This window comes from Pseudorca crassidens, chromosome 20 (assembly GCF_039906515.1).
Source record: "Pseudorca crassidens isolate mPseCra1 chromosome 20, mPseCra1.hap1, whole genome shotgun sequence".
NCBI classification, from domain to species: domain Eukaryota; kingdom Metazoa; phylum Chordata; class Mammalia; order Artiodactyla; family Delphinidae; genus Pseudorca; species Pseudorca crassidens.
The window spans coordinates 2,557,130-2,582,320 of NC_090315.1; the positions used below are offsets into that span (position 1 = coordinate 2,557,130).

General features: G+C 43.0%; 1 protein-coding gene across 1 annotated transcript; it reads left to right on the top strand.

Annotated features, from left to right (window-relative positions):
• The first annotated feature begins 489 nt into the window (after nt 1-489).
• LOC137215621 (zinc finger protein 814-like) lies at nt 490-22,400 on the top strand. The gene is made up of 3 exons (XM_067721096.1): nt 490-730; nt 3,289-3,418; nt 14,684-22,400. Exons 1-3 carry the CDS (start codon nt 692-694, stop codon nt 17,509-17,511), a joined length of 2,997 nt encoding a protein of 998 aa, XP_067577197.1. The 5' UTR covers nt 490-691; the 3' UTR covers nt 17,512-22,400.
• Nucleotides 22,401-25,191: the final 2,791 nt, after the last annotated feature.

Here is a 25,191-nt window from a genome sequence, read left to right on the forward strand (position 1 = left end):
TAGTAGAATTTACAAAACTTACTAATGCCTCGGGCTACACGTATTTCAAGAGGAATAGCACAATGTCTCCAACTATAGGTGGACTATTTTGTGTCTGAATTACTCTGTGGAATGATACAGCCATTTAGATAAGTAGATTTGGGAGCATCTCAATTTTATTCCCTGGTAGCAGGCTGACCTTCACGGAGTATGAAACTACGTCTTTCTCCTGCGTTCACAGCGAGTAAATCCATCTATGTAGGATGACTACTCTCAAGTACTCCCCAGAGTACCGCTTGGACCACTCTCTGGTGGTCAAGATGGAGAACACATTTCCTGGGGCGGGGGTGGGGGGTTGGGGGAGGGGCTCTAGATCGCTAGGAACTACACTACCCAGAAGGTAGTGCGCCGATTTGAGTCAATAAAAGGTCAAGATAAAGGCATTTCCGTGCGTGCGCATCTCATCAGGGTGGGACTTCCGGCGTCCTCTTCGTGGCGGCCATTTTTATTGCTTTCTTATCTGTTGTCGCTCCGGAACGCTGGGCCGGGACTTGGGTGACAGGGTTGAGAAGGTCCAAGAGGAGCCGCTGTCTCCGCTGCATAGAGGCCGGTCTGAAGTTCAGCGACGCCGCCGGGGGTGTCCCGGGCCTGCCGTGCCCGCGTCCACCCGCCTCTCCCGCCGCTACCGGCCCCGCTCTGCCCCCAGACTCTGATGGCGTTGGCAGCGACGGCGCTGAGGACCCCGCCTCAGGTAAACGTTCATCCTCCGGGCTCTCACCGCCCTCACCCCACCAGACACTAAAGCCCCGAGTGCGGGGCGCCTGCTCACGTGCCCGCAGCCCAGGACGCGGTGTCCGGGATGGTGGGGCGTTCGTGGGTGGGTCTGTTTTTGATAGTGTGATGGCCGCGTGAGAGAGGGTGACAGGCGGAGGTACTGACAGGTGCAAAGGCTTGGAGGTTGGATTGAGCCGGGAGTATTGGGAAACCTGGGGTCCGTCTGATATCTGCAGGGAAGTGTGTGGTAGCGTGACCCCTGTACTGGCTGGCGGAGAGGTTTTTTCTTCATTCTGAGGGACCTGGATGCCATGGAGGGTAGTGGACAGAAGAGGAATACAGTCTGTATTAGGGTTTCAAAAGTTTTCCAAAAACTGATTAAAGAGAGAACAAACTAGAATGGAGCTGAAAACGACAGTGAGGCCCAAGGCGCTAGTAAGAAGCAGCATTGAGGACTGAGACGCAGAAGCTAGTCACTTAGCCCGAGGTCACCGGAATCCAGGGCTGGACGGGGATACAGGGGAGGCCTGACCTCATCTGGAGCCCAGTCCTTGTTGCCTACCCCTCTTCGCAGGTTCTGAAGGATGAAAAGCACTTAGGAAACCTATACACGGAAGAGGAGGTTGTCCCAGTCACTCACTGTCCCTGACACCACCCAAATGGTGTCTGGGATTGTAATGTCTTTAACGTCTTCCTTGCTTTTTTCCAAGCTCGTGGGTGTGGGGACCCTGGGGATACCTCAAGCCCAGTCCTGAGTGCAGGCCAAGGGTTATACGGAGGTATTGCTATTGCTGTCAGTCAATATAAACACGTGTGAAATGTTGTGACAGGACCAGATACTGACATGCGCAAATGTTTGGACGTATGACTATGCTGGAGATAGGGTACAGTCAGTTTCCATTTTATTAGGACCAAAGAGCTGAGTGTCAAGAATCAGGTCTGTAATTGTCAAGAATTTGGACGTCTGTTATGGAGATAATGAGAGGTTTGGATAAGCGGAAGGGGTTGATTCTTATGCAGGTCTTAGTGAGTTCCATTGCCTGCAAAGAAGAGAACAGACTGTATGAGTAATATAAGAGGCAGGGAGCTGCCAAGGAGGCATTTACTATAATCCAGATGAGTGTTGGACCAGGGTGGTGGCCACAGAGGTGGGAAAGAAGTTGGACTTTCCATCCATGTTTTAAGGAGAGTCAAGTAGATTTTTAGATGTTGCGGGTGAGGGAGAGAAAGGGAAGAGTCAGGGATGACCCCAGTGTTTCCGGTTTTAGGAGCTAATGGGATGAAAGCTCCATCAACTGAGATGGGAAAGTTATGGTAGGTTAATTTTACTTGAGAATATCAGATGTTTTGTTTTGGCCTTGTCAAGAGTCTGAGATGTTTCAGAGAAAGCGAGTGGAGGCAGCAGTTGGGTGTCTGGAAATCTGGGGAGGAAGGTGGCTCTTGTGTGGAACAGGGAGGAACTGTGGATCCCATTTATGTGGGGGAATGCAGGTCATCCTGGCAGTGCTGTTCGCTGGTCTGAAAGAGGAGGGTGCATGATGAGTGGTTTCCCTGCTCCACACCTGATCAGGGTTGCTGAGCACACAAATGCAGGTGAAGGATAGAAGTGAACATGGTAACCATATGGAAGAGAATGGGTAACTGAATTGAAGAGGATGGTTTGACAGGCGACTAAAGCTTTTGTGAGATTAGTGGACATGAGATGGCTGTGGAGGCGTTGGAGTAATTGAAACAAGATGATGAGGCTAGGGCTCCTGCTAATTCACTAATGTACAGGTTCACCAGAATTTTGTGGTGAGGTTTGGTGTGGTGTGGTGTGTTTGATCTTGATGGTGGGTAGGTCTGCGGCAGATATGGTCATTTGTGAGAGTCACTGTGCCTGGAATGGACACTGTCAGGGCCAGGATTCCAAGGAAGGTTGAGGGAGAGAGGACAGTGATGGCCGCTGAGGGGACAGGGAGTGCAGCACAAAAGTGGAAGTGGGTCATGGGCATCTGTAATCACATGTGCTTCTGGGTGGTTAAAATTGAAGCAAGGATCAATAAAAGTATGAAGGAGGCCTTCAAAGCAGTTTTCCCCACGTGCATAGTTGTGGGAGTGCAACTGTGGGGACTGAAGATGTGAGAGAGGTACAGTCTACAGAATGATGGGCACACTAAGAGGAAGTGCTAGCTCATGGCACCAGGGCCCTGTTATTGGGGACTGAAGGTTGAAGCTTGAACCCAAGTTTGGTTGTGTCTGTGAGTCACAGCCTAGAGACCCCAGGGGAATTGATTGACAGGATGGATGGGACCCTACAGGCCAGGACCAGAGCTTGGATGACATCTCTGTGCTGTCCTGTCCAGTGGTGTTGAGGGCTGAACACAGTGAATGAAGAGACCCTGAGGGATAGGTGGGCATCAGTGGCACTTAGGCCTGAAATTCCTGTTCGGTGGAGAGCTCTGGAAGAGGATGAAGGTGGGATAGGTGTGTGATGAGATGGATTGTGGGAGCTTAGGGAGAGAATGTTCATAGCTCATTCTTTCTCTCTCATAGATGTGCAGTGTGACCTTTGAGGACATTGCTGTGTACTTCTCCTGGGAGGAATGGAGGCTCCTTGATGAGACTCAGAGACGCCTGTACCTCGATGTGATGCTGGAGAACTTTGCACTTATATCCTCACTGGGTAAGACTCAAAGCCTTCCCAGCGTCCTGGACTAGGCTCTATCCCACCTCACCCTCCTTTTCCCAGGGGGTGCTCTGTTCTTATACATGTGAACTGTGGGCACTACTTGCTTCCCAAGCTTTCCGTGTAGTTGCTGTGGTAGCTAGGACTGGGCTGTTTGCACTGCCCTCTACCTTCTCCTGCAATATCAACCCCGATACCTGCTGTATTGAACACTCTTAGGAAAAGGATTCCAAGCCAGTAGTATTGCAGTGAGCTTAATGGATTCTACCTTACTTCCTTCTCTCTGTCTGGGTCAGTATGTCTAGATCCTTTTCACCTCTGTGTCCAAGATTTGATCCCTTCTTTTATTTACTTGTTTTTATTTTAATTTAATTTAATTATATATATATTTTTTCTTCTCTTGGCTGAGCTGCATGGCTTGGGGGATCTTAGTTCCCCGACCAGAGATTGAACCAGGGCCACAGCAGTGAAAGCACCAAGTCCTGACCACTGGACCGCCAGGGAACTCCCTTGATCCCTTCATTTACCTAACATTTCTTTGTGCCTGCCTGTGCCAGGCATGCAGGCATTATCATGGTCATTACTTACTTGAACGATGAGCTACTTTTCAGTGTCCTACTGCAAGGTTTGTAGTGTTTATTTATTTATTTTTTTAATATACGTTTATCCAAAGTTTTTTTTTAAATTATTTATTTATTTTGGCTGCACTGGGTCTTCAATGTGGCATGCGGGATATTTAGTTACAGCATGCGGACTCTTAGTTGTGACATGCAGACTTATTAGTTGCAGCATGTGTACTCTTAGTTGTTGCCTGCATGTGGAATCTAGTTCCCCGAGGGATTGAACCTGGGCCCCTTGCGTTGGGAGTGTGGAGTCTTACCCACTGGACCACCAGGGAAGTCCTTGCAGTGTTGGTTTTTTGTTTTGTTTAATAAATTTATTTATTTATTTTTAGTTGCATTGGGTCATTTTTGCTGTGCACATTCTTTCTCTAGTTGCGGTGAGTGGGGGCTAATCTTTGTTGTGGTGTGTGGGCTTCTCACTGAGGTGGCTTTGTTGCAGAGCACAGGCTCTAGGCATGCAGGCTTCAGTAGTTGTGGCACGCGGGCTCAGTAGTTGTGGCTCGTGGGCTCCAGAGCGCAGGCTCAGTAGTTGTGGCTCACGGGCTTAGTTGCTCTGCGGCATGTGGGATCTTCCTGGACTGGGGCATGAACCTGTGTTCCCTGCATCGGCAGGCGGACTCTCAACCACTGCACCACCAGGGAAGCCCCTCATTTTGGTTTTGATTTGCATTTTCCTGATGATCAGTGAGATGATTAGTGAAGAGGAACTTTTTTTTTTTTTTTTTGCGGTACACGGGCCTCTCACTGTTGTGGCCTCTCCCGTTGCAGAGCACAGGCTCTGGACGCGTAGGCTCAGTGGCCATGGCTCATGGGCCCAGCCGCTCCACGGCATGTGGGATGCCCCCAGACTGGGGCACGAACCCACGTCCCCCACATCAGCAGGCAGACCCTCAACCGCTGCACCACCAGGGAAACCCAGGAGGAACATTTTTTCATATACCTGTTAGCCATTTGTAGATCTTTGATAAAATGTCTGTTCAGCCATTTTATCTTTGATAAAATGTCCACTTTTTAATCAGATTGTTCTTTTCCTGTTGAGTTGTAGAGTACCTTATATATCAGTGTTTTACATATTAAAATATAAATTTCACCAATGAAATCTATCTGGTCATGGCCTATTTTTTTTGTTGGAAGATTTGCTTACTGGTTCAATTTCCTTACTTGTTATTGGTCTATTCAAATTTTCTGTTTCTTTATGATTCAGGATTGGTAGGTTGTATGTTTCTAGTCTGTTTCTTTTAGGTTATCTAATTTGTTGGTGTATAACAGTTCATAGTAGTCTTTTATGATCCTTTGTTTCTCTTTTATTTCTCTGTTAACTTATTTGACTCTTCCATCTCAGAAGTCTAGAGAAAGGTTTGTCAGTTTTATTTATCTTTAAGCAAAACCAGTTCTTAGTATTGTTAATCTTTTTTTATTGTTTTTATAGTTTCTATTTCATTTATTTCTGCTCTGATCTTTCTTTTTTTTCTTTTTTGGCTGTGCCATGTGGCAGGCAGGGATCTTAGTTCCCCAACTAGTGAACGAACCTGGACCCCCTGCCGTGGAAGCATGGAATCCTAACCACTGGACTGCCAGGGAATTCCCCTCTGCTCTGATCTTTATTTTTTCCTTTGTTCTGCTAACTTTGGTCTTAATTTGTTCTTTTTCTAGTTCCTGGAGATGTAAAGTTTGGTTGTTTATTTAATGCTGGCATTTTTTGCTCTTAATCCTGGCATTTATTGGTCTAAACTTGATTTTTCTCTTAATGCTGGCATTTATTGCTCTAAACTTTTCTCTTAAAACTGCTTTTGCACATTGTATATGTTTTGTTTCTATTTTTGTTTTTCTCAAGGTACGTTTGATTTTCCTGTTGATTTTTTCCTTTGACTGATTGATTGGCCAGGAGCATATTGTTTAATGTTCACATATCTGAATTTTTAAGCTTTCCTCCTGTTGCTGGTTTCTAGTGTTATCCATTGTGTTAGGAAAAGTTACTTGATATGGTTTGAGTCTTCTGAAACTTGTTAAGACTTGCTTGACATAGCATATAATCTATCCTAGAGAATATTCTATATGCACTTGAGAAGAGTGTATATTCTGCTGTAATAGGATGGAATGTTCTGTATACATCTGTTATATTCATTTGGACTAAAGTGTTGTCCAATTCAAAGATACCCTTACTTTCTATCTGGATATCCACCTGTGTTGAAAGGGGGATATTTAAGTTCCCTATTAACACATTATTGACTGGGAGATTTTTTCAGAAACTAATGCCTGTGGCCGGCAATTTGTTAGTTTGAGTAAATATCAACAACTTTTTTTGCACTTAATGTATTTATTTGAAACTTTGTACATGTCTTACTAAAGCATTCTAATACTTTGTTAGAGTGTGATAGGCAGTATAGCAGGAATCTCTGTGCAGGGGAACAGAACACCTATTACAAATACACCGTTTCACTGTGCTTTCCCCTGGAAGAGCAGACTCTATGCTTTCTGGAGGCATTTTTTTTTTAAAGCCCTGTGGGTATTATTTCCTCTAGAATATGTTCTTTTATTTTACCTGGTAGTCAACAAGGTGGATCTTTGTGGGGAGGCTCTTTTTTTTTATTTTTAAAATATTTATTTATTATTTTATTTATTTTGTCTGCGCCTGGTCTTAGTTGCTGCATGCGGGATCTTTTAGTTGTGGCACACGGGTTTCTTATTGCAGTACGGTGGACTTCTTAGTTGTGACATGCAGACTGTTAGTTGTGGCATGAATGTGGGATCTAGTTCCCCAACCAGGGATCGAACCTGGGCCCCCTGCATTGGGAGTGTGGAGTCTAACCCACTGGGCCACCAGGGAAATCTCTTGGGGGGCTCTTTTAGAAACGCCACGGGAAGGATCAGGTGTGGGACTACCACTGCATTCACCGGAATGATCAGTTACCCATTCTCTAGCTACTGCTGACAAAAACTGCTTATGGGACTTCCCTGGTGGCACGATGGTTAGGAATCTGCTTGCAAGGGCTTCCCTGGTGGCGCAGTGGTTGAGAGTCTGCCTGCCGATGCAGGGCACACGGGTTCATGCCCCGGTCTGGGAAGATCCCACATGCCGTGGAGCAGCTGGGCCCGTGAGCCATGGCTGCTGAGCCTGTGCATCCGGAGCCTGTGCTCTGCAACCAGAGAGGCCACAGCAGTGAGAGGCCCGCGTACCGCAAAAAAAAAAAAAAAAAAAAAAAAAGAATCTGCCTGCAAATGCAGGGGACATGTGTTCAATCCCTGGTCCAGGAAGATCCCACGTGCAGTGGAGCAACTAAGCCCATGAGCCACAACTACCGAGCCCGCATGCCTAGAGCCCGTGCTCCACAAGAGAAGCCACCTCAGTGAGAAGGCCACACACCATAACAAAGTGTAGCCCCTGCTTGCCACAACTAGAGAAAGCATGAGCATAGCAACGAAGACCCAATGCAGCCAAAAATAAATAAATAGATGAATAAATTTATTTTAAAAATTGCTTGTAAGTCATTTTATTCTGTGCATTAAGGCTGCAATAAATTTTAAATACATTGAATAAACTGCAGTTACTCAACTAGAAACCCACTTTCTTATATCATTTTCGAGTTTTCCAGAGGATATTGAAGTTTGCCAGATATTGATCAGAACGATCAACTCCTTTCATATATTTATTATACTCTAACATATTATTGGGCTTAGTTATCTGATGGCCAGTCTTTCTGTCTTCCTTTACTGTAGATGCTATGGAGGTGTAATGAATAGTTGTCACTATGCAGACTAGCCTCTTGTCTTTCCATATAAGAAGGATCACTTCTCCCTTCTGTAAGAATGTCATTTCTACCCTCTGTAGATGTTTAGATTTCTCCTTTAATTGGTTTGGTAGACCATGATTCTCTCTTATAGTCCTACAAACTCTGGTTTTATTTTTCAACAACATTACAGATGTGGACAGACTGTTGTAATAATTGTCTTGGTAAATATGGTGCCATGAACCAAGGTTGTAGGACCAACAATATTGTTTCTTGCAGTTTCTTTCCTTCACCCATGTAAACATCACGGTTGCATGTATATCCAGTTTCACTTTCGTTAAGCATCCTGACCAAAATTCCATATTTTGTAAATTTTCCAGGATTATAGGTTTTGAATCTGAGTTGTCCTCTCCACTTTATCATTGCCTCATCAAGTGATAGCTCTTGTTTGGGTGTATAGATTGATTGAGATTTTGGTAGAAAATAAGCCAAAAGAGGTTTAATTTTTGAAATTCTGTCTGTAGGAAGTGGAGTTTCTGAGTTATCGTTAAAGTGAAGAAATGTCATTATTTGTTTGAACCTTCTTCTCATCTTAATCTTTGATAAGTGTTTCAAGTAAGGGATCAGTCAACCAATATTCTTTCCACTGTGACTTTCTTATTTGTCTCATCAAAATTATTAACCCAAGAGGCTTCTTCATATCACTGTTGGTTACATTAGTCCATTTTAAAGCCTTATCATACTTTTTATATGATTTTTCATTCTGTTGGTGATATAAGTTTGTTTGAGAAGTGACCAACTCGAAAAAGTCATTACCAAAAATTAATTCTGTTATTTCACTAACACTTGGTGGGTTATTACATTCAATAGTTACACCTGACACACTATAAAGTCTTCTAATTTTTGTGAAATGTTGTCTTCAATCCACTCTTACATAGAAGCAAAGGAGCATTCTTGAGTTTCATTTTCACTTTCCACAGTAGAGTCATTCACTACGGTTTTTTGTCTTTTTGTTGGTCTAATATTCACATCGTCTGAATCAGAACTATATTCTGAAGAACTGTCGTTTTCTGAGACACTAGTATATATGTCGCTCAGACAGAGAAAGTATCTGCATAAAATTCACCAAAAAATTCTTCATCACTCAATTTTGCAATGCATCATTTTTGAAAATTTTATGGTAATAAACTTGCGTTTAATGTACACGAGGTTGGAACAAAAACCTAATGGAGGAAAATGTGAGAGATAATGATAATCATAAGTTGTATAATGAACCCTTGATCAATTTTAAGTTCTAACAACTTCACACGGTGATGTTAATTGTGTCACTCTCTAAAAACGTATTGATACGTCTCCGGTCAATAACATTTGAGTAACAAAAGATGTATTAATGCATTTCTAGTCAGAAATGTGTTAATATTCTTTTGCTGGGACTTTCCTGGCAGTCCAGTGGTTAAGACTCTGTGCTTCTACTGCAGGGGGCACAGGTTTGATGCCTGGTTGGGGAACTAGGATCCTGCATGCCATGCGGCGTGGCCAAAAAAATAAAAAAATTCCTGCCTTCAGATCTGGTCATATTTGCTTAATTTTTAATATATGGTACGTATATATATAGTTAAATTGTTACATTCTCCTGGTGAATCAATTTCTTTATCATTACGTAGTGAACATTGTCTCTTGTGATAGTTTTTTTTTTAAGAGTGATCTTTATTTGTTTTTTAAAAATTAATTTATTTTTGGCTGCATTGGGTCTTTGTTGCTGCACGTGGGCTTTCTCTAGTTGCGGTGAGCAGGGTCTACTCTTCATTGTGTTGTGTGGGCTTCTCATTTCAGTGGTTTCTCTTGTTGCAGAGCACGGGCTCTAGGCATGTGGGCTTCAGTAATTGTGGCACGCAGGCTCAGTAGTTATGGCTCACCATAGAGTGCAGGCTCAGTAGTTGTAGTGCACAGGCTTAGTTGCTCCACAGCATGTGGGATTTTCCCAGACCAGGGCTTGAACCCATGTCCCCTGCATTGGCAGGCAGATTCTTAACCACTGCACCACCGGGGAAGTCCCTCTTGTGATAGTTTTTGATTTAAAGTCTATTTGTCTCACTTAAGTATATCTTACTCTGTTCTCTTCTGAGTTCTATTTGCGTGGAATATCTCTTTCAATTCCTTCACCTTCAGCCTGTGTGTGTCCTTAAGGCTGAAGTTACTCTATTGTAGGCAGCATATAGTTGAGGTCTTTTTTTTTTTCTGTTCAGTCACTGTATGTCATTTAATTGGAGAATATTTTTAGGACCTACTGTTGCCATCTTATTATTGTATGGCTGTTTTGTAGTTTCTTTCTTCTTCTCTTGCTGTCTTCCTTTGTGACTTCATGATTTTCTGTGGTAATACACTTTTTTTTTTTTAAGTACCAACTCCTTTTTTTTTTTTAATTTATTTTTGGCTACATTGGGTCTTTGTTGCTGGGCGTGGGCTTTTCTCTAGTTGTGGCGAATGGGGGCTACTCTTCGTTGGTGGTGTACGGGCTTCTCACTGCGGTGGCTTCTCTTGTTGCAGAGCTCAGGCTCTAGGCACGCGGGCTTCAGTAGTTGTGGCACGTGGGCTCAGTAGTTGTGGCACGTGGGCTCAGTAGTTGTGGCTTGTGGGTTCTAGAGCGCAGGGTCAGCAGTTGTGGCACACGGGCTTAGTTGCTCTGTGGCATGTGGGATCTTCCCAGACCGGGGCTCAAACCCGTGTTCCCTGCATTGGCAGGCAGATTCTTAACCACTGCACCACCAGGGAAGTCCCTGTGGTAATATACTTTTATTCCTTTCTCATTGTCTTTTGTGTCTAGTATAGGGTTTTGCTTTGGGGTTACCATAAGGCTTATATAAAACATAGCATTCTATTTTATGCTGATAACAATGTAACTTCAATCTCATACAAAAAATCTACTCTTATACTTCCCCCACACATGCATTTTATGTTTTTGATGTCACAATTTACATGTTTTTATACTGTGTATTGGGTAACCATCAACAAGTTATTGTGGGTATAGTTGTTTTTAATACTCTTGTTTTTTATCCTTTGTAGTTGAGTTGAGTGATTAACACAGTTTTACAGTATTAGAGTATTCTGAATTTGACCATATACTTATCTTTACCTGTGTGTTTTATATTTTCATATGATTTCATGTTAGTAGTTAGCATACTCTTTTTTCTTTTTTTTTTTTTTTGGCTGTACTGGGTCTTAGTTGCAACATGCAGGATCTTCTATCTTTGTTGCACTATGCGGGATCTAGTTTCCTGCCCAGGGATGGAGCCCAGGCCCCCTGCATTTGGAGCACGGAGTCTTAGCCACTGGACCACCAGGGAAGTCCCTAGTTAGCATACTTTTATTTCAGCTAAAAGAATTCTTTAGTCTTTCGCATTTCTGGTGAGGTACTCAAGTGGTGATGAACTTCCCCAGTTTGTTTGTCTGAGAAAGTCTTTCTTCCTTATTACTGAAGAATAGTATTGCTGGTTAAGTATTCTTGGTTTGCAATTTTTTCCCCCACCGCAGTATCTAGAACATATCATCTCACTCTCATGGTATGCAGTGTTTCATCTAAGAAAACCACTTTATGGGGTTTCCCTTGTATGAGGGGTTTCTTTTTTCTTACAGCTTTTAAAATTATCTTTATCATTACTTTTTGAGTTTTATATTAATGTGTCTTGGTGAAGTCGTCTGTGGATTGAATCTGTTTGGGGACTTCTGAGCATCATGTACCTGAATGTCCACTTTTCCCAGATTTGGAAAGTTTTCGTCCATTATTTCTTTAAATAAATTTTCTGCCCCTTCCTCTCTCTCTACTCCTTCTAGGGCTCACATTATGCAAATATTGTTTTGTTTCACAATGTCCCATAATTCATGTAGACTTTTTAAAATTCTTTTTAGTTGTTTTGTCTTTTTTCTCCTTTGATTGGATAATTTCAAAGACCTACCTTCAGTTTCATATTCATTGTTTTGATTGATCAAGTTAGCTATTGATACGCTACTTTGTTTTTCGTTTTGTTCATCATACTCTTCACTATAATTTCTGTTTGGTTCTTTTTCATATTTTCTGTCTCTGTTTGAAACTTTATTTAGTTTGCATATTGTTTTCCTTATTTTGTTGGATTGTCTGTCTGTGTTTTCTAGTAGCTCATTGAGCTTCATTAAAACAATTATTGTGAGAGACTTCCCAGGTGGTCCAGTGGTTAAGACTCTGTGCTTCCACTGCTGGGGGCATGGGTTCGATCCCTGGTCAGGGAACTAAGATCCTGCATGTTTCATGACGTGGCCAAAAAAAAAAAAACAATTATTGTGAATTTCTTGTCTGACAGTTTATAGATCTCCCTTTCTTTGGGGCAACTGATAAATTATTATGTTCCTTTGGGGGGTGTCATGTTTCCTTGATTATTTTGTGTGTGTTTCATGTAGCCTTGCTTTGATGTTAATACATTTAATGGAGCAGTCATTTCTTTCAGACTTTATGTAAGGTTTTGGCGGGGAAGATCTTCACCTTTTTGTGGGTGTTAGTATGCCAGCTTGATGGGTAGTTGCTGTTCCGACTACAACAAGGCCCAGGGGCTTAGAGTCTGTCCAGCTCTGTCAACTGAGATCAGTCTCAGCAAAGACTGCAGGGGTCCTAAATAGCTAAAGTTGTCGGTATCCACAGTAGTAGAGAAGACTGCTGGGGATCTCCTGATCTCTTTCTCCCAAGGGAAATGTTTTGACTGAGGGGCTCCCTCTTGATGGTAAGTCCGGCTCTTGGTTGGGGGGTGGTGCTTCATGGTGGTGATGGCATTGGTGTCTGATGTGTGGGCACTGTGGAGCAGATATAGATCTGGATTCTAGGGTGTGATAAATGCAGAGCAGTAGCAGTTCTAAGGTCCCAGACACTGAACAGCCTGCAGCAGTGTTGACTTTGCTTTGTGAGATGCAGTCGCACACTGAGCAGTGATGGAGCCTTGACTGGAGTCTAGGTGCACACAGAAGTGTCTGGGGTCTGAGGAACTAACTCACCTATAGTGGCCATGAATCTCGTGCCTGAGACGGGCATTCAGGTGACAGCTGTGGAGTCAGGTTATGGAATATGGGCATCAGTTTCACAGTTGGGGCTCTGGGGTTTAGGGTGTGTGCAGGATTTATGGGGGGTGGCAGCCATGGTTTTGAAATAGAGCAATAGCTACTTTTGGAGGAACAGGTGTGATTCAGCATATTATTCTCTTGCAGGTCCCCCATGGTCATGGCTATTAGTTACCTTATTGAAAGAGCTGCCAGTACCCTCTGCAGAGCAGGGAGCTGGTGTCCACACCTATAAACACTTGCTCTTCTCTGCCGTGCAGACAGTGGGATCTGTGGCTATATCGGGGCCTGTTGAGGTTCTCCAAAGCAAAGGCTGCTGGGGTCCTTTGCAGAGCAGGGCATTGGGGAATGTGATGGCAGCCACCATTTGGCTGATACACATAGTTCTCACCATTCATCTTATTTCCTATCCATCTCCACATGTCTGTTAAGCTGATGTCCCCAGCAATCCTTTTTTTTAAAAAAAATATGTATTTATTTTTGGTTGCGTTGGGTCTTTGTTCCTGCACGTGGGTCTTCTTTACTTGTGTCGAGCAGCGCTACTCTTCCTTGCAGTGTGTGGGCGTCTCATTGGTGACTTCTCTTGTGGAGCATGGGCTCTAGGTGCGTGGGCTTCAGTAGTTGTGGCACTTGGGCTCAGTAGTTGTGGCTCACAGGCTCTAGAGCTCAGGCTTAGTAGTTATGGTGCACAGGCTTAGTTGCTCCATGGCATGTGGGACCTTCCTGGACCAGGGCTTGAACCCATGTCCGTGTATTGGCAAGTAGATTCTTAACCACTACACAACCAGGAAAGCCCCCCAGCGATCACTTTTGTGTGGTTATTCTACTTTTCAATTTCCATTGTGTTGCTGCAGTGTCTTAATTGGATTTCTGAGTCCTCCAAGGGTCAATTTTGTTTGCAGTTAGCTGTCTGTTTTTTGTTGGTGGTAAAGGCTGGTGTCCTCTGCTGTTACGCTGATATCACTTCTAGATTGGTTTTCTGTGTCTGTTATGTGCCGAGTTGCTCTGTGACAGTAGAAGTCATCCATCTGTCCTGTTTTTACCTTAGGATTTGTATCCTGCATGTACCATGTAGTTGCTTAACTAGGGCTTACAGATGTGCCAGGATGGATATGACTCCAGTCATGGCATGGTGGGCTCAGAGGGGGCCTGGTCCTGGTGAATGGCAGCTGAGTAGAGTATGACATCAGGCTGTTTTCAGATCATACCAGGAATCTATCTTTGTTCAACCAGGGTTTAGGTGCCATTTGCAGTGGCTATACCTTACTTCTATATTTCCTTTTCCACTGTTAACACTTGCCTGACTTGTCAGTTCTACTACTTGTAATTCCTATGGTGACTTCCAGCCCAGGGATAATTTCTACCTCTCTGGACTCCACATCTCCCATTTTTCTCACCACTCTTTCTGTAGTACTCACCAACATTGGTTGTGCTGTGATATGTTCACATTTCCCTAAATTGACTTTGAATAGCAGCTAATATGTTGCTGTGGGATTTTAATGGGCTTAGATGCATGTTTCTACCATCTCACATCAGCAGCAGAAAAATCCTGCAAGAAGCCGTTGGGAAAGAAATGAGTTGTAGACCCTGCCTCTCTTCCTTGTGTCACACTCTGTGTTTTGTTTCCTTCCCCTGGTGAGGTCTCCACTATTCTGTGATCTTGAGGCTCAGTAATGCAAAACAGTCGGCTGCTCTTTCAACTGAATTCCAACTTCTGTATCTTGAAAAGCATCTCATAGACTAATACCTAGATGAGACAGATGGACATCTGTGATGAACTTGACCCTTCCCTATAGTCGACATGTACTTGACCAGCATTTCTTTCTGTTCAGGTTGCTGCTGTGGAGCAGAGGATGCAGAGGCACCTTTTGAACAGATCACTTCTCTAGGAGTGTCACAGGCTAGGACTCCCAAGGCAGATTTGTCTTTCCAGAAGACACACCCCTGTGAGATGTGTGGTCCAGTCTTGAGAAATGTTTTCCACTTGGCTGAGTGCCGGGAAACACAACACAGCCAGAAACTTTTGAGGTGTGGAGCATGTGCAAAACGATTTTATTTTAGTGCAAACTTTCAGCAGCACCAGGAGCAGTACATGGAAAAGAAAACCCTCAGAAGCAGTGTGGATGAGGCCTGGTTTGTGAAGAGCTGCAGATTCCATGTGTCACAGAAGCCATTGTGTTGTGGGGAGTTTGAAAAGGACTTCCCAACCATCGTGGGACATCTACAGCAACAGGACACTCATACTGTGGAGAAGCCAAACACAATCAGCCAGTGTGGGTCAACTTCACAAGGCAGGAAAAGCCGTCACACCTGGGTAGAATGCAAGAAATCCCTCAGCCCCAAACACACACTTGTTCAGGACCATGGTGTCCACAGTGGAAGACAGTGTTTTGTGTGCAGTGAATGTGGGAAAGCATACAAGTACAAATCCTCATTTGTTCTGCACCAGAGAATCCACACTGGAAAAAAGCTTCATGTATGTGGTGAATATGGAAAATCTTTTAGGCAAAGCTCAACCCTCTGTCAACATCTAAGACTTCATACTGGGGCAAGGCAGTACAAGTGCAGCAAATGTGGGAAATCCTTAAGCCACAAATCTGTCCTCATTTATCCCCATTCATGGCACAGTGGAGAAAGCAGTTATGTGTGCAGTGAATGCTCAAAATCTTTTAGCCATAGCTCAGTGTTCTTTCCACATAGGAGATTTCAAATTGGAGAAAGGCTTTATAAGTGTACTGACTGTGTGAAATCTTTTACTTCTATGTCTGCACTCAGTTATCATCAGAGATCTCACACAGGAGAACGACCTTATGTGTGCAGTGATTGTGGGAAATCTTTTATCTCTAGTTCTGACCTCCGTTACCATCAGAGAGTTCATTCTGGAGAAAGGCCTCATGAGTGCAGTGAATGTGGGAAATCTTTTATCACTCGTACTGCTCTCCGTTATCATCACAGAGTTCACACTGGAGAAAGACCTTATGAGTGTAGTGAATGTGGGAAGTCCTTTACCCGAAAAAACAACCTAATTATACACCTGAGAGTGCACTCAGGAGAAAGGCCTTATGAGTGTAGTGAATGTGGGAAATCTTTTACCTTTAGCTCCAGCCTTCGTTATCATCACAGAGTACACACTGGAGAAAGACCTTATGAGTGCAGTGAATGTGGGAAATCTTTTAACAATAGGTGGACACTCATTCGACACCGGAGAATTCACACAGGAGAAAAGCCTTATGTGTGCAATAAATGTGGGAAATCTTTTTCTTGTAGCTCCACCCTCCAGTATCATGAACGAGGTCACCTTGGGGAAAGGCCTTATGGGTGTGATGAATGTGGAAAGTCTTTTACCACTAGCTCTGCCCTCCGTTATCATCAGAGAATTCACACAGGAGAAAGGCCTTATGAGTGCAGTGAATGTGGGAAATCTTTTATCTCTAGGTCTGACCTCCAATATCATCAGAGAGTTCATTCTGGAGAAAGGCCTTATGAGTGTAGTGAATGTGGGAAATCCTTTATCCGAAGGAATAACCTCCTTTTACACCAGAGAGTTCACACAGGAGAACGGCCTTACAACTGTAGTGAATGTGGGAAATCTTTTAACAATAGGTGGACACTCATTCAACACCAGAGAGTTCACACAGGAGAAAAGCCTTATGTGTGCAGTGAATGTGGGAAATCCTTTACCTCCAGCTCCACCCTTTGTTATCATCAGAGAGTTCATGCAGGAAAAAGGCCTTATGAATGCAGCGAATGTGGGAAATCTTTTACCTCTAGTTCTACCCTCCGTTATCATCAGAGAGTTCACACAGGAGAAAGGCCTTATGAATGCAGTGAATGTGGGAAATCTTTTACTTTTAGTGCCAGTCTCCGTTATCATCACAGAGTGCACAGTGGAGAAAGGCCTTATGAGTGCAGTGAATGTGGGAAATCCTTTAAGGATAGATCACAATTCAATAAACACCGGAGAGCTCACACTGGAGAAAGACCTTATGAGTGTGGTGAATGTGGGAAATCTTTTAGCCAAAAATCTTCCCTCTCAACACACCGGAAAATTCATAATAGAGAACGGTCTTATGAGTGTAGTGCATGTGGGAAGTCTTTTACCTCTATTTCTGGCCTTGGTTATCATCAGAGAGTTCACAGGGGAGAAAAGCCTTATCAGTGTAGTGAGTGTGGGAAATCTTTTACCAATAGCTCCATACTGATTCGACACCAGAGAGTTCACACAGGAGAAAGACCTTATGTGTGCAGTGAGTGTGGGAAATCTTTTACTAGTAGTGCCACCCTCTCTTATCATCAGAGAGTTCATGCAGGCAAAAGGCCTTATGAGTGCAGCAAATGTGGGAAATCTTTTACTTCTAGTTCCACCCTTCGTTATCATCAGAGAGTTCACGCAGGAGATAGGCCTTATGAGTGCAGTGAGTGTGGGAAATCCTTTATCTCTAGCTCTAAACTCCGCTACCATCAGAGAGTTCACACGGGAGAAAGGCCTTATGTGTGCAGTGAGTGTGGGAAATCCTTTAGGGATAGTTCCCAATTTAGTCAACACCAGAGAGGTCACACTGGAGAAAGGCCATATGAGTGTAGAGAATGTGGGAAATTTTTTATGCGAAAATCTACCCTTTCTCAACATCAGAGAGTTCACACTAGAGAAAGGCCTTAGATGTACTGGGGATGTGCAGTTTTCTTGTTCATTGTAAGGATTCCAGAGGAAACTGAGGAGCCATATGTCTGAATTAACTCTCAGACATTTGAGCATGCACAGTGGGAAGATTTCCCCATAAGTTTCAGTTATGTGGGAAGCGTGGGACTATGTTGCACTCTCTAACCTGTCCAGGGCTCTTCCCAGATTTATGTCACTTCCATCTCTGGGGTCAAGGCCATTTCACCTCCACCACCTGGTAGGTTCACACAGTGTGCATCAGTCACCAACCCAGTGTGTTCAGGGAAGCTGACCTCTGTCCTGCAATGTATTGGCCAAGTTAGGAGTCACCTGAACATTTATGGCATCAGCTTTCACTCCTCCCTGACTTATCTTGGACATGGACCTGGTCAGTATTGGCCCAGAAGATACCAAAAGTTCAGCTGGCAGCGAGCAGAGAATGACAACACAGGGATGTGTTGGTCTCACATGATAATAGTAAATTTTTCCAGCTTCCAAATCATGAACTGGGTAACTGCCTGCTGCAGATTGCTTTGGCTTGTACAATAATCAAGGCCTTACAAGCTCTTTACACTCTCTTTAATCTTGGAAGTTCTGTTTACTCTGCAGGTAGTTTATACACAGGTTTTTACTGTGTAAGCATAAAGGGGAGAACAACTTTTAGGGGTCTCAAAATTTCTGTGTCTGAGGAGGGATGGTATGATGGCAGACAGTAGCTTGCCAGTTTTGCCCAAATTTGCATTGCTGCCCACTGCCTCCTAGGAAAGACCGCAGGGATTTCTGGTTTTCATATGAAGCTTGGAGGCTTTGTGTTTTAGGAGTCTCCAAGATGTCCCTGAGAAGTGGCAGCTGTGAGAATCTCAAGAGCTTTGAAAGCAGAATGAATTTTTTTTTTTCGGTACGCAGGCCTCTCACTGTTGTGGCCTCTCCCATTGTGGAGCACAGGCTCCAGACGTGCAGGCTTAGCGGCCATGGCTCACGGACCTAGCCGCTCTGCGGCATGTGGGATCTTCCCAGACCGGGGCACGAACCCGCATCCCCTGCATCGGCAGGTGGACTCTCAACCACTGCGCCACCAGGGAAGCCCCAGAATGAATTTTTTCCCTTCCTCAAAGGAGAGGTCACAGGGCACTTCAGCACTGTTGAGAGATTATCTTCCCCAGGTCTACAGAGAGCCATATTCCCTGATGGCCACAATTTATTGGCCTAGTGTCACTGGTTCTAAGACCATTGGGTCCAGGGGAAACCATAATTGGTACAGAAACTGGTTTACTAGGGAGGGGAAGAGGCCGCAGCCTACTAGTGTGTCAATGTAAAAATGACTGTGGAGAATCAGTTTGTACACAAATCTCAGTACTTCCAGGTATGTTTATCTTGTATAGCTGAAGTCATCAGAGAAAATAAAAATAATTGAAAGGTTTTGTGGATTCCTTTAGCCTCTGTAATATTCACCTCAAGGCCATTACTGCATGGGCAGGAAGAAAGAGAAAAAAGGGGATCTAGTCCACAGATGTGGCTCTTGTGACCCAGACAGCATTCCTGTTTGACTTCAGGTGGAAATGTTCTTTATTGCTCACCATATTTGCTGCCACTGAGGCAAGACTGCCGCCCCAACCCCCTGGGGCATAAGGATAGAAATGATGGAGTCAGTATAAGGTTGCCAAACCTATTTTCTGAAAGGACTGGGACATAGAGATCTTTAAATCTTGAGCTATGTTTTAAAGCTTTACTAAGGTATAATTTACATGTGCTAATACGAATATATTTAAAGTGTACAATTTGATAAGTTTTGACATAGGTGTGAACTTCTGAGACCATCATCATAGTCCTAATAGTGACCATATCTGTCATGGTATATTTACCTCATTCTTATTATAATCTCCTTGCCTTTCTCACCTCTCCAAGTAACCATTGATTTACTTTCCTTACAGTAGATACCTTGCATTTTCTTGAATTTATATTATTGGAATCATTTGTTGTTTACTGTATTTTTTTGTTTTCCTTTATGTATCATAATTACTTTGAGATTCATCAGTGGTATATAGTGCTTTTGTTTTTGTTTTGTTTTTGGCTGAGTAATATTTTTCAATATGCGATGGTTAGTTTATCCATTCTCTTTATGGGCATTTGGTTTGTTTCTAAATTTTGACTTCTGAAAATAAAGCTAGTATAAAAATTGTGTTCTTTATATGAATATATGAAGAATATATATGTTTCTTTTATCTTTTGTCAGTAACTTAGAATATAATGTGTGAGTCACAACTGTTTTTTACTTCTTTTTTTTTTGGCTGTGCTGGGTTTTCGTTGTGGCAAGTGGGCTCTTCATTGCGGCCTGTGAGCTTAGTAGCCCTGCGGCATGTGGGATTTCAATTCCCTAACCAGGGATCGATTCCCTGTCCCCTACATTGGAAGGCAGATTCTTAACCACTGGAACACCAAGGAAGTCCCACAACTGTTTTACTTTTGAAGAAACTAACATATTGTGATCTAAAATGATTGTACCTTTTGCATCTTACCAGCAATGTATGAGAATTCCATTTCTTCCATATTCTACTGAATACTTGGTTTATCATTTGTGTTAGTTTTAGCCTTTTAACTGAGTTTTTAGAGTTACCTCACTTTTGAGTTTCCATAAGGATTCATGATGAGCGTTTTTTCAGATATTCATTTGCTGTGTATCTTTGTTAAAATATTTGCTGAAATCTTTTTCTTTATTGACCCTTGGCTATCTTCCTTTAACAAATAGGACAATGAAACAACAAAGATGTATGTTGGAATTTCACTCATTTTAAAATACTTTTAATATTTTTAAAAAGTGATTTTGCTTTATGGAGTAACTTTACTGGCAGAATTTTCTGACTTGAAAAAAATCTGCAGTATTCATAATGCAGTGGATACTTAGATATACCATTTTAAATTTAATCTACATTTTTAACATATTCTCTATATTCTTAAGTTCAGTCACTGAAGAATACAATAAAGCCTTGCTTTATAGTGCTTACACATTTTCCTGGTTTATATCATCGTGGAAGTTGGTGGGTTGGAGCAGATGGGGACAAGATTTACTTTATCTATCTATCTATCTATCTATCTATCTATCTATCTATCTATCTATCTATCTATCTACCTATTGCTGTGTTGGGTCTTTGTTGCTGCTCACGGGCTTTCTCTAGTTGCAAGAGCGGGGACTACTCTTCATTGTGGTGCACGGGTTTCTCATTGTGGTGGTTTCTCTTTGTTGTGGAGCACAGTCTCTAGGCTCATGGACTTCAGTAGTTGTGGCTCACAGTCTCAGTAGTTGTGGCTTGTGGGCTCTAGAGTGCAGGCTCAGTGGTTGCGGCACACAGGCTTTGTTGCTCCGTGGCATGTAGGATCTTCCCAGACCAGGGCTTGAAACTGTGTCCCCTGCATTGGCAGGTGGATTCTTAATCACTGCACCACCAGGGAAGTCCCAGGGACAAGATTTCATCAGGATGGACTGGTCTTTCCTTTGAGTCCCAAAGCCTGGCTGGGGGGCGGGTGATGAAGAGATCAGTGGTCAGACTCCACAAGTCCTCATCCAGGCTGCTGGGTTTAATTCTGTATCCCTGACCAGTGAAAGGACCCACAGGCAAACACTCCTCTCCAGGCCTGTTTCCTCCTATGTAAGGTGGGGATTAGGATCTGACCTGCCTCTGGTCCACTGAAAGATGTGAGGAGGGGAGCTGTCCATTCCTATGCAGCTCCCTTTGCAGGTGACATTCTGGTGCCAGCCACCTTTAGCTCCCCCTGATGTCCTCAGATTCCTCTAGCCCCAGACCCCTCTATCCCCAGGGACATGTCAGAAATAAATGAGGCATCTCACAATCCACGATCTGGGTCAGCCCCCATGGACTTACAGGCATCGAGGTGGGGTCTGCTGGGTACTGAGGTCTCCGTGTGGATACCCCAGTGGGAAATAATCTGGGCAACTTGCTGAAGCTCCTTGAGCCTCAGTTTGCTGACTTGGACATAAAGGTGTTAACTTTGGCCCCTGAGAGGATCAATGAATGTAACAAAACACTGAGCACTTAACACCTGAATTCCAGGGTTTGTATTTTGAGCTTGTATGTGGCGTATTTATTTAAAATTTTAATAGAATATATTTTCATAAGTTTCCTTTTCACAATTCTCTTATTGTACTTAACTCTAATTTATTGGTATTTTTATTGTATTAGTAACATTCTCATTTTGTTCCATTTTATAGAGTGCCATGTAAGTTAATATAAATGCCATGTAAATATACTGTGAAATTTTACTCAATCCATATGTGTATCATTGTTATAGCGTATTTCTCCTGAATCCGTTTACTCTGCGAGATTGAGAGCACACTCATCAATTGATGGATTATCACAGAAATAGTTTGATTCTTTTGCAAGTGTACTGAGAGATCTCTTACTTCTGTTTGCCGTAACTGATAAATTAATTCTCTTCAGATCCTCTTTAAACATATTTCATTTATTATGCTGAAATGCAAAATGACCAATTCTATTAGAGTATGCTATTTCACATACCAGATAGTCTTTTCACGTAAGTTTTTTTGTTCATTAGTTTTTTGTCCTTCCCCTGAAACTCAATGCAAGTTTTGTTTATTTAAAAATAGCTTATTTAATATGATATAAACAACAGATAACTACTTAGAAAACATTCTTATTTCAATGAATATTCATTTGAATGTTCTGGAAAGGTTGCAAGTTACTTTTTTAAAAATCCAGTTCAGTGAAATGTGGCTGATAAAAGTATGTGATAAAGTAATAAATCTATAATTCTATAAGTATTCTACAGTCAGAATGTTTTGGAAACATTTAAAATTATCAGTCCACTTTAATTCTGGCTGGTTATGGGTAGATTTTGAAATCAAAACGAAATTTTCACAAATTAGATTATTGTATAGTAATTGGATAGTTTTCACAAAAATTGCCTGTTGCAAAATGTTGCCCAATGTTTTTATGGTTTTATGGATACTGAAAATATTATAGACAATTTTTTTTACATTATACACGTTATTTTTGTCATTTAAATTTTTAGTTGTTACTGTATTTTGCCGCAGCAGTGAGAGCCCAGAATCCTAACCACTAGGCCACCAGGGAACTCCCCACTTGAATTTTTTTTTTTTTTTTTTGTGGTCCACGGGCCTCTCACTGTTGTGGTCCCTCCTGCCGTGGAGCACAGGTTCCAGACACGCAGGCTCAGCGGCCATGGCTCACGGGCCCAGCCACTCTGCAGCACGTGGGATCTTCCTGGACCGGGGCACGAACCCGTGTCCCCCGCATCGGCAGGTGGATTCGCAACCACTGCGCCACCAGGGAAGCCCCCCACTTGAATTTTTATTTACAAAAATCAAAAGTATATTTTGTGGAATTAAATTGGGGCTTAGCTTGTAATGACTTGCATACCTCAGTTTATTAAAAAAGAAAAATCTTTTTTTTACATTTTTAATTTTAATTGAAGTATAGTTGCTGTACAGTATTATATAAGTTACAGGTGTACAATATAGTGATTCATAATTTTTGTGTGTGTGTGTGGTACGTGGCCTCTCACTGCTGTGGCCTCTCCCGTTGCAGAGAACAGGCTCTGGACGCACAGGCCCAGTGGCCATGGCTCACAGGCCCAGCCACTCCGTGGCATGTGGGATCTTCCCGGACCAGGGCACGAACCCATGTCCCCTGCATTGGCAGGCAGACTCTCAACCACTGCGCCAACAGGGAAGCCCCTGATTCATAATTTTTAAAGGTTATACTCCATTTATAGTTATAAAATATTGGCTATATTCCCCGTGTTGTTCAATATATCCTCATAGTTTATTTTATACTTAATAGTTTGTACCTCTTACTCCTCTACCCCTCTATAGCCCATTCCCCCTTCTGTCTCCCCTCTGGTAACCATTAGTTCTCTATATTTGTGAGCCTGTTTCTTTTTTGTTATATTCACTAGTTTGTTGTATTTTTTATATTCCACATATAAGTGATATCATACAGTATTTGTCTTTCTCTGTCTAACTTACTTCACTTTGTATGATAATCTCTAGGTCCATCCATGTTGCTGCAAATATCAAATTTCCTTCTTTATGGCTAAGTAGTATCCCATCATACATTGCGTTGGCCAAAAAGTTCGTTCGGGGTTTTCTGTAAGATGCTATGGAAAAACCCGAATGAACTTTTTGGCCAACACAATATATACCACATCTTTTTAAACCATTCATCTATTGATGGGCATTTAGGTTGCTTCCATATCTTGGCCATTGTAAATTATGCTGCTGTGAACATTGGGGTGCATGTATCTTTTTGAATTAGTGTTTTTGGTATTTTTGGATATATACCCCAGAGTGCAATTGCTGTGTCATGTGGTAATTCTGTTTGTAGTTTTTTAAACCTCCATACTGTTTTCCACAATGGCTGCATGGATTTACGTTGCCACCAGCAGTATGAGGGTTCCCCTTTTTTCCACACCTTCTCCAGCATTTATTATTTAAAGACTTTTTTGGTTTTTCTTTTGCCTTGCTGTGCGGCTTGTGGGATCTCAGTTTCCCGACCAGGGATTGAACCCGGGCCACAGCAGTGAAGCCCAGAATCCTAACCACTAGACCACCAGGGAACTCCCTATTTGTAGACTTTTTGATGATAGCCATTCTGACCTGTCAGCCTTTCTCTGTACACTTAACCCTCATTTGAAACCCAGCCAGCCCCAGTGGCCCTTCACTTCAGGTCCAGTTGCTCTATCAGAGAGCCACTGTGCCCATGAACTAATCTGCCAGCCTGGCTGAAGCACCCCAGGCACCACCAAGGCTCACAACAAAATCCTAGTGATTCTGTAGAGCAGTGAATAAACAGGTGGCTTCAATGTCATCTTGCCTCAGTTACAAGTGTCTCCACACCCATCTCATGTCCGCACATTCCTCAGCAGCCTTGGCCACCTGACAAATTATCCTCTCTCCCACACCAGTGCTTATGATGCCCCCCCACCTTCACCCAGGTACCCAAGCTCTCTATGCACTTGTGGCACCCACCCTCCTCTTTCTGATTTGCTATTGGCATTACCATCATGTTCAGGATTCCTCCTACTACTATTAACAAAAGCTCCGCCTGGTCCACAAACCGTCCACCACGTTTTGTAGATGTGTCCATCCAGAAGCCCTTCCCATAGTTCCAGGCCTGTGTGTCCAGCTGCCTGCTAAATAACTCCACTCTTTTGTTCTATGAAATATCTCATACCGTCAACTTGGCCAAAAAGAAAACTGCTGATATCCCTAATGAGAATTATTTCCATTATGGAACACCCAACACAGCTGATGGAGCTTCCATCCTTCCACCTCCCAACACGAAAAATCTTGGTGTCATACCTGACTCCTACCTTACTTTCTCTCAACATCACAATCCGAAAAACCATGCTGTCCCGTTTTAGAAATTTATTTATTTATTTTTGGCTGCATTTGGATTTTTGTTTCTGCACGCAGTCTTTCTCTAGTTGCAGAGGGCAGCTACTCTTTGTTGCGGTGCTCAGGCTTCTCATTGCGGTGGCTTCTCTTGTTGTGGAGCATGGGCTCTAGGTGTGTGACCTTCAGTAGTTGTGGCACTTGGGTTCAATAGTTGTAGCTCGCGGGCTCTAGGTCACAGGCTCAGTAGTTGTGGTGCATGGGCTTAGTTGTTCCACGGCATGTGGGAT

Bases quoted from the DNA above. Each gene is read 5' to 3' on its own strand.
- LOC137215621 (XM_067721096.1), top strand. From the start codon at position 692: ATGGCGTTGGCAGCGACGGCGCTGAGGACCCCGCCTCAG. The intron at 731-3,288 runs GTAAACGTTCAT...TCTCTCTCATAG, and splicing joins CGCTGAGGACCCCGCCTCAG to ATGTGCAGTGTGACCTTTGA. The intron at 3,419-14,683 runs GTAAGACTCAAA...CTTTCTGTTCAG, and splicing joins TGCACTTATATCCTCACTGG to GTTGCTGCTGTGGAGCAGAG.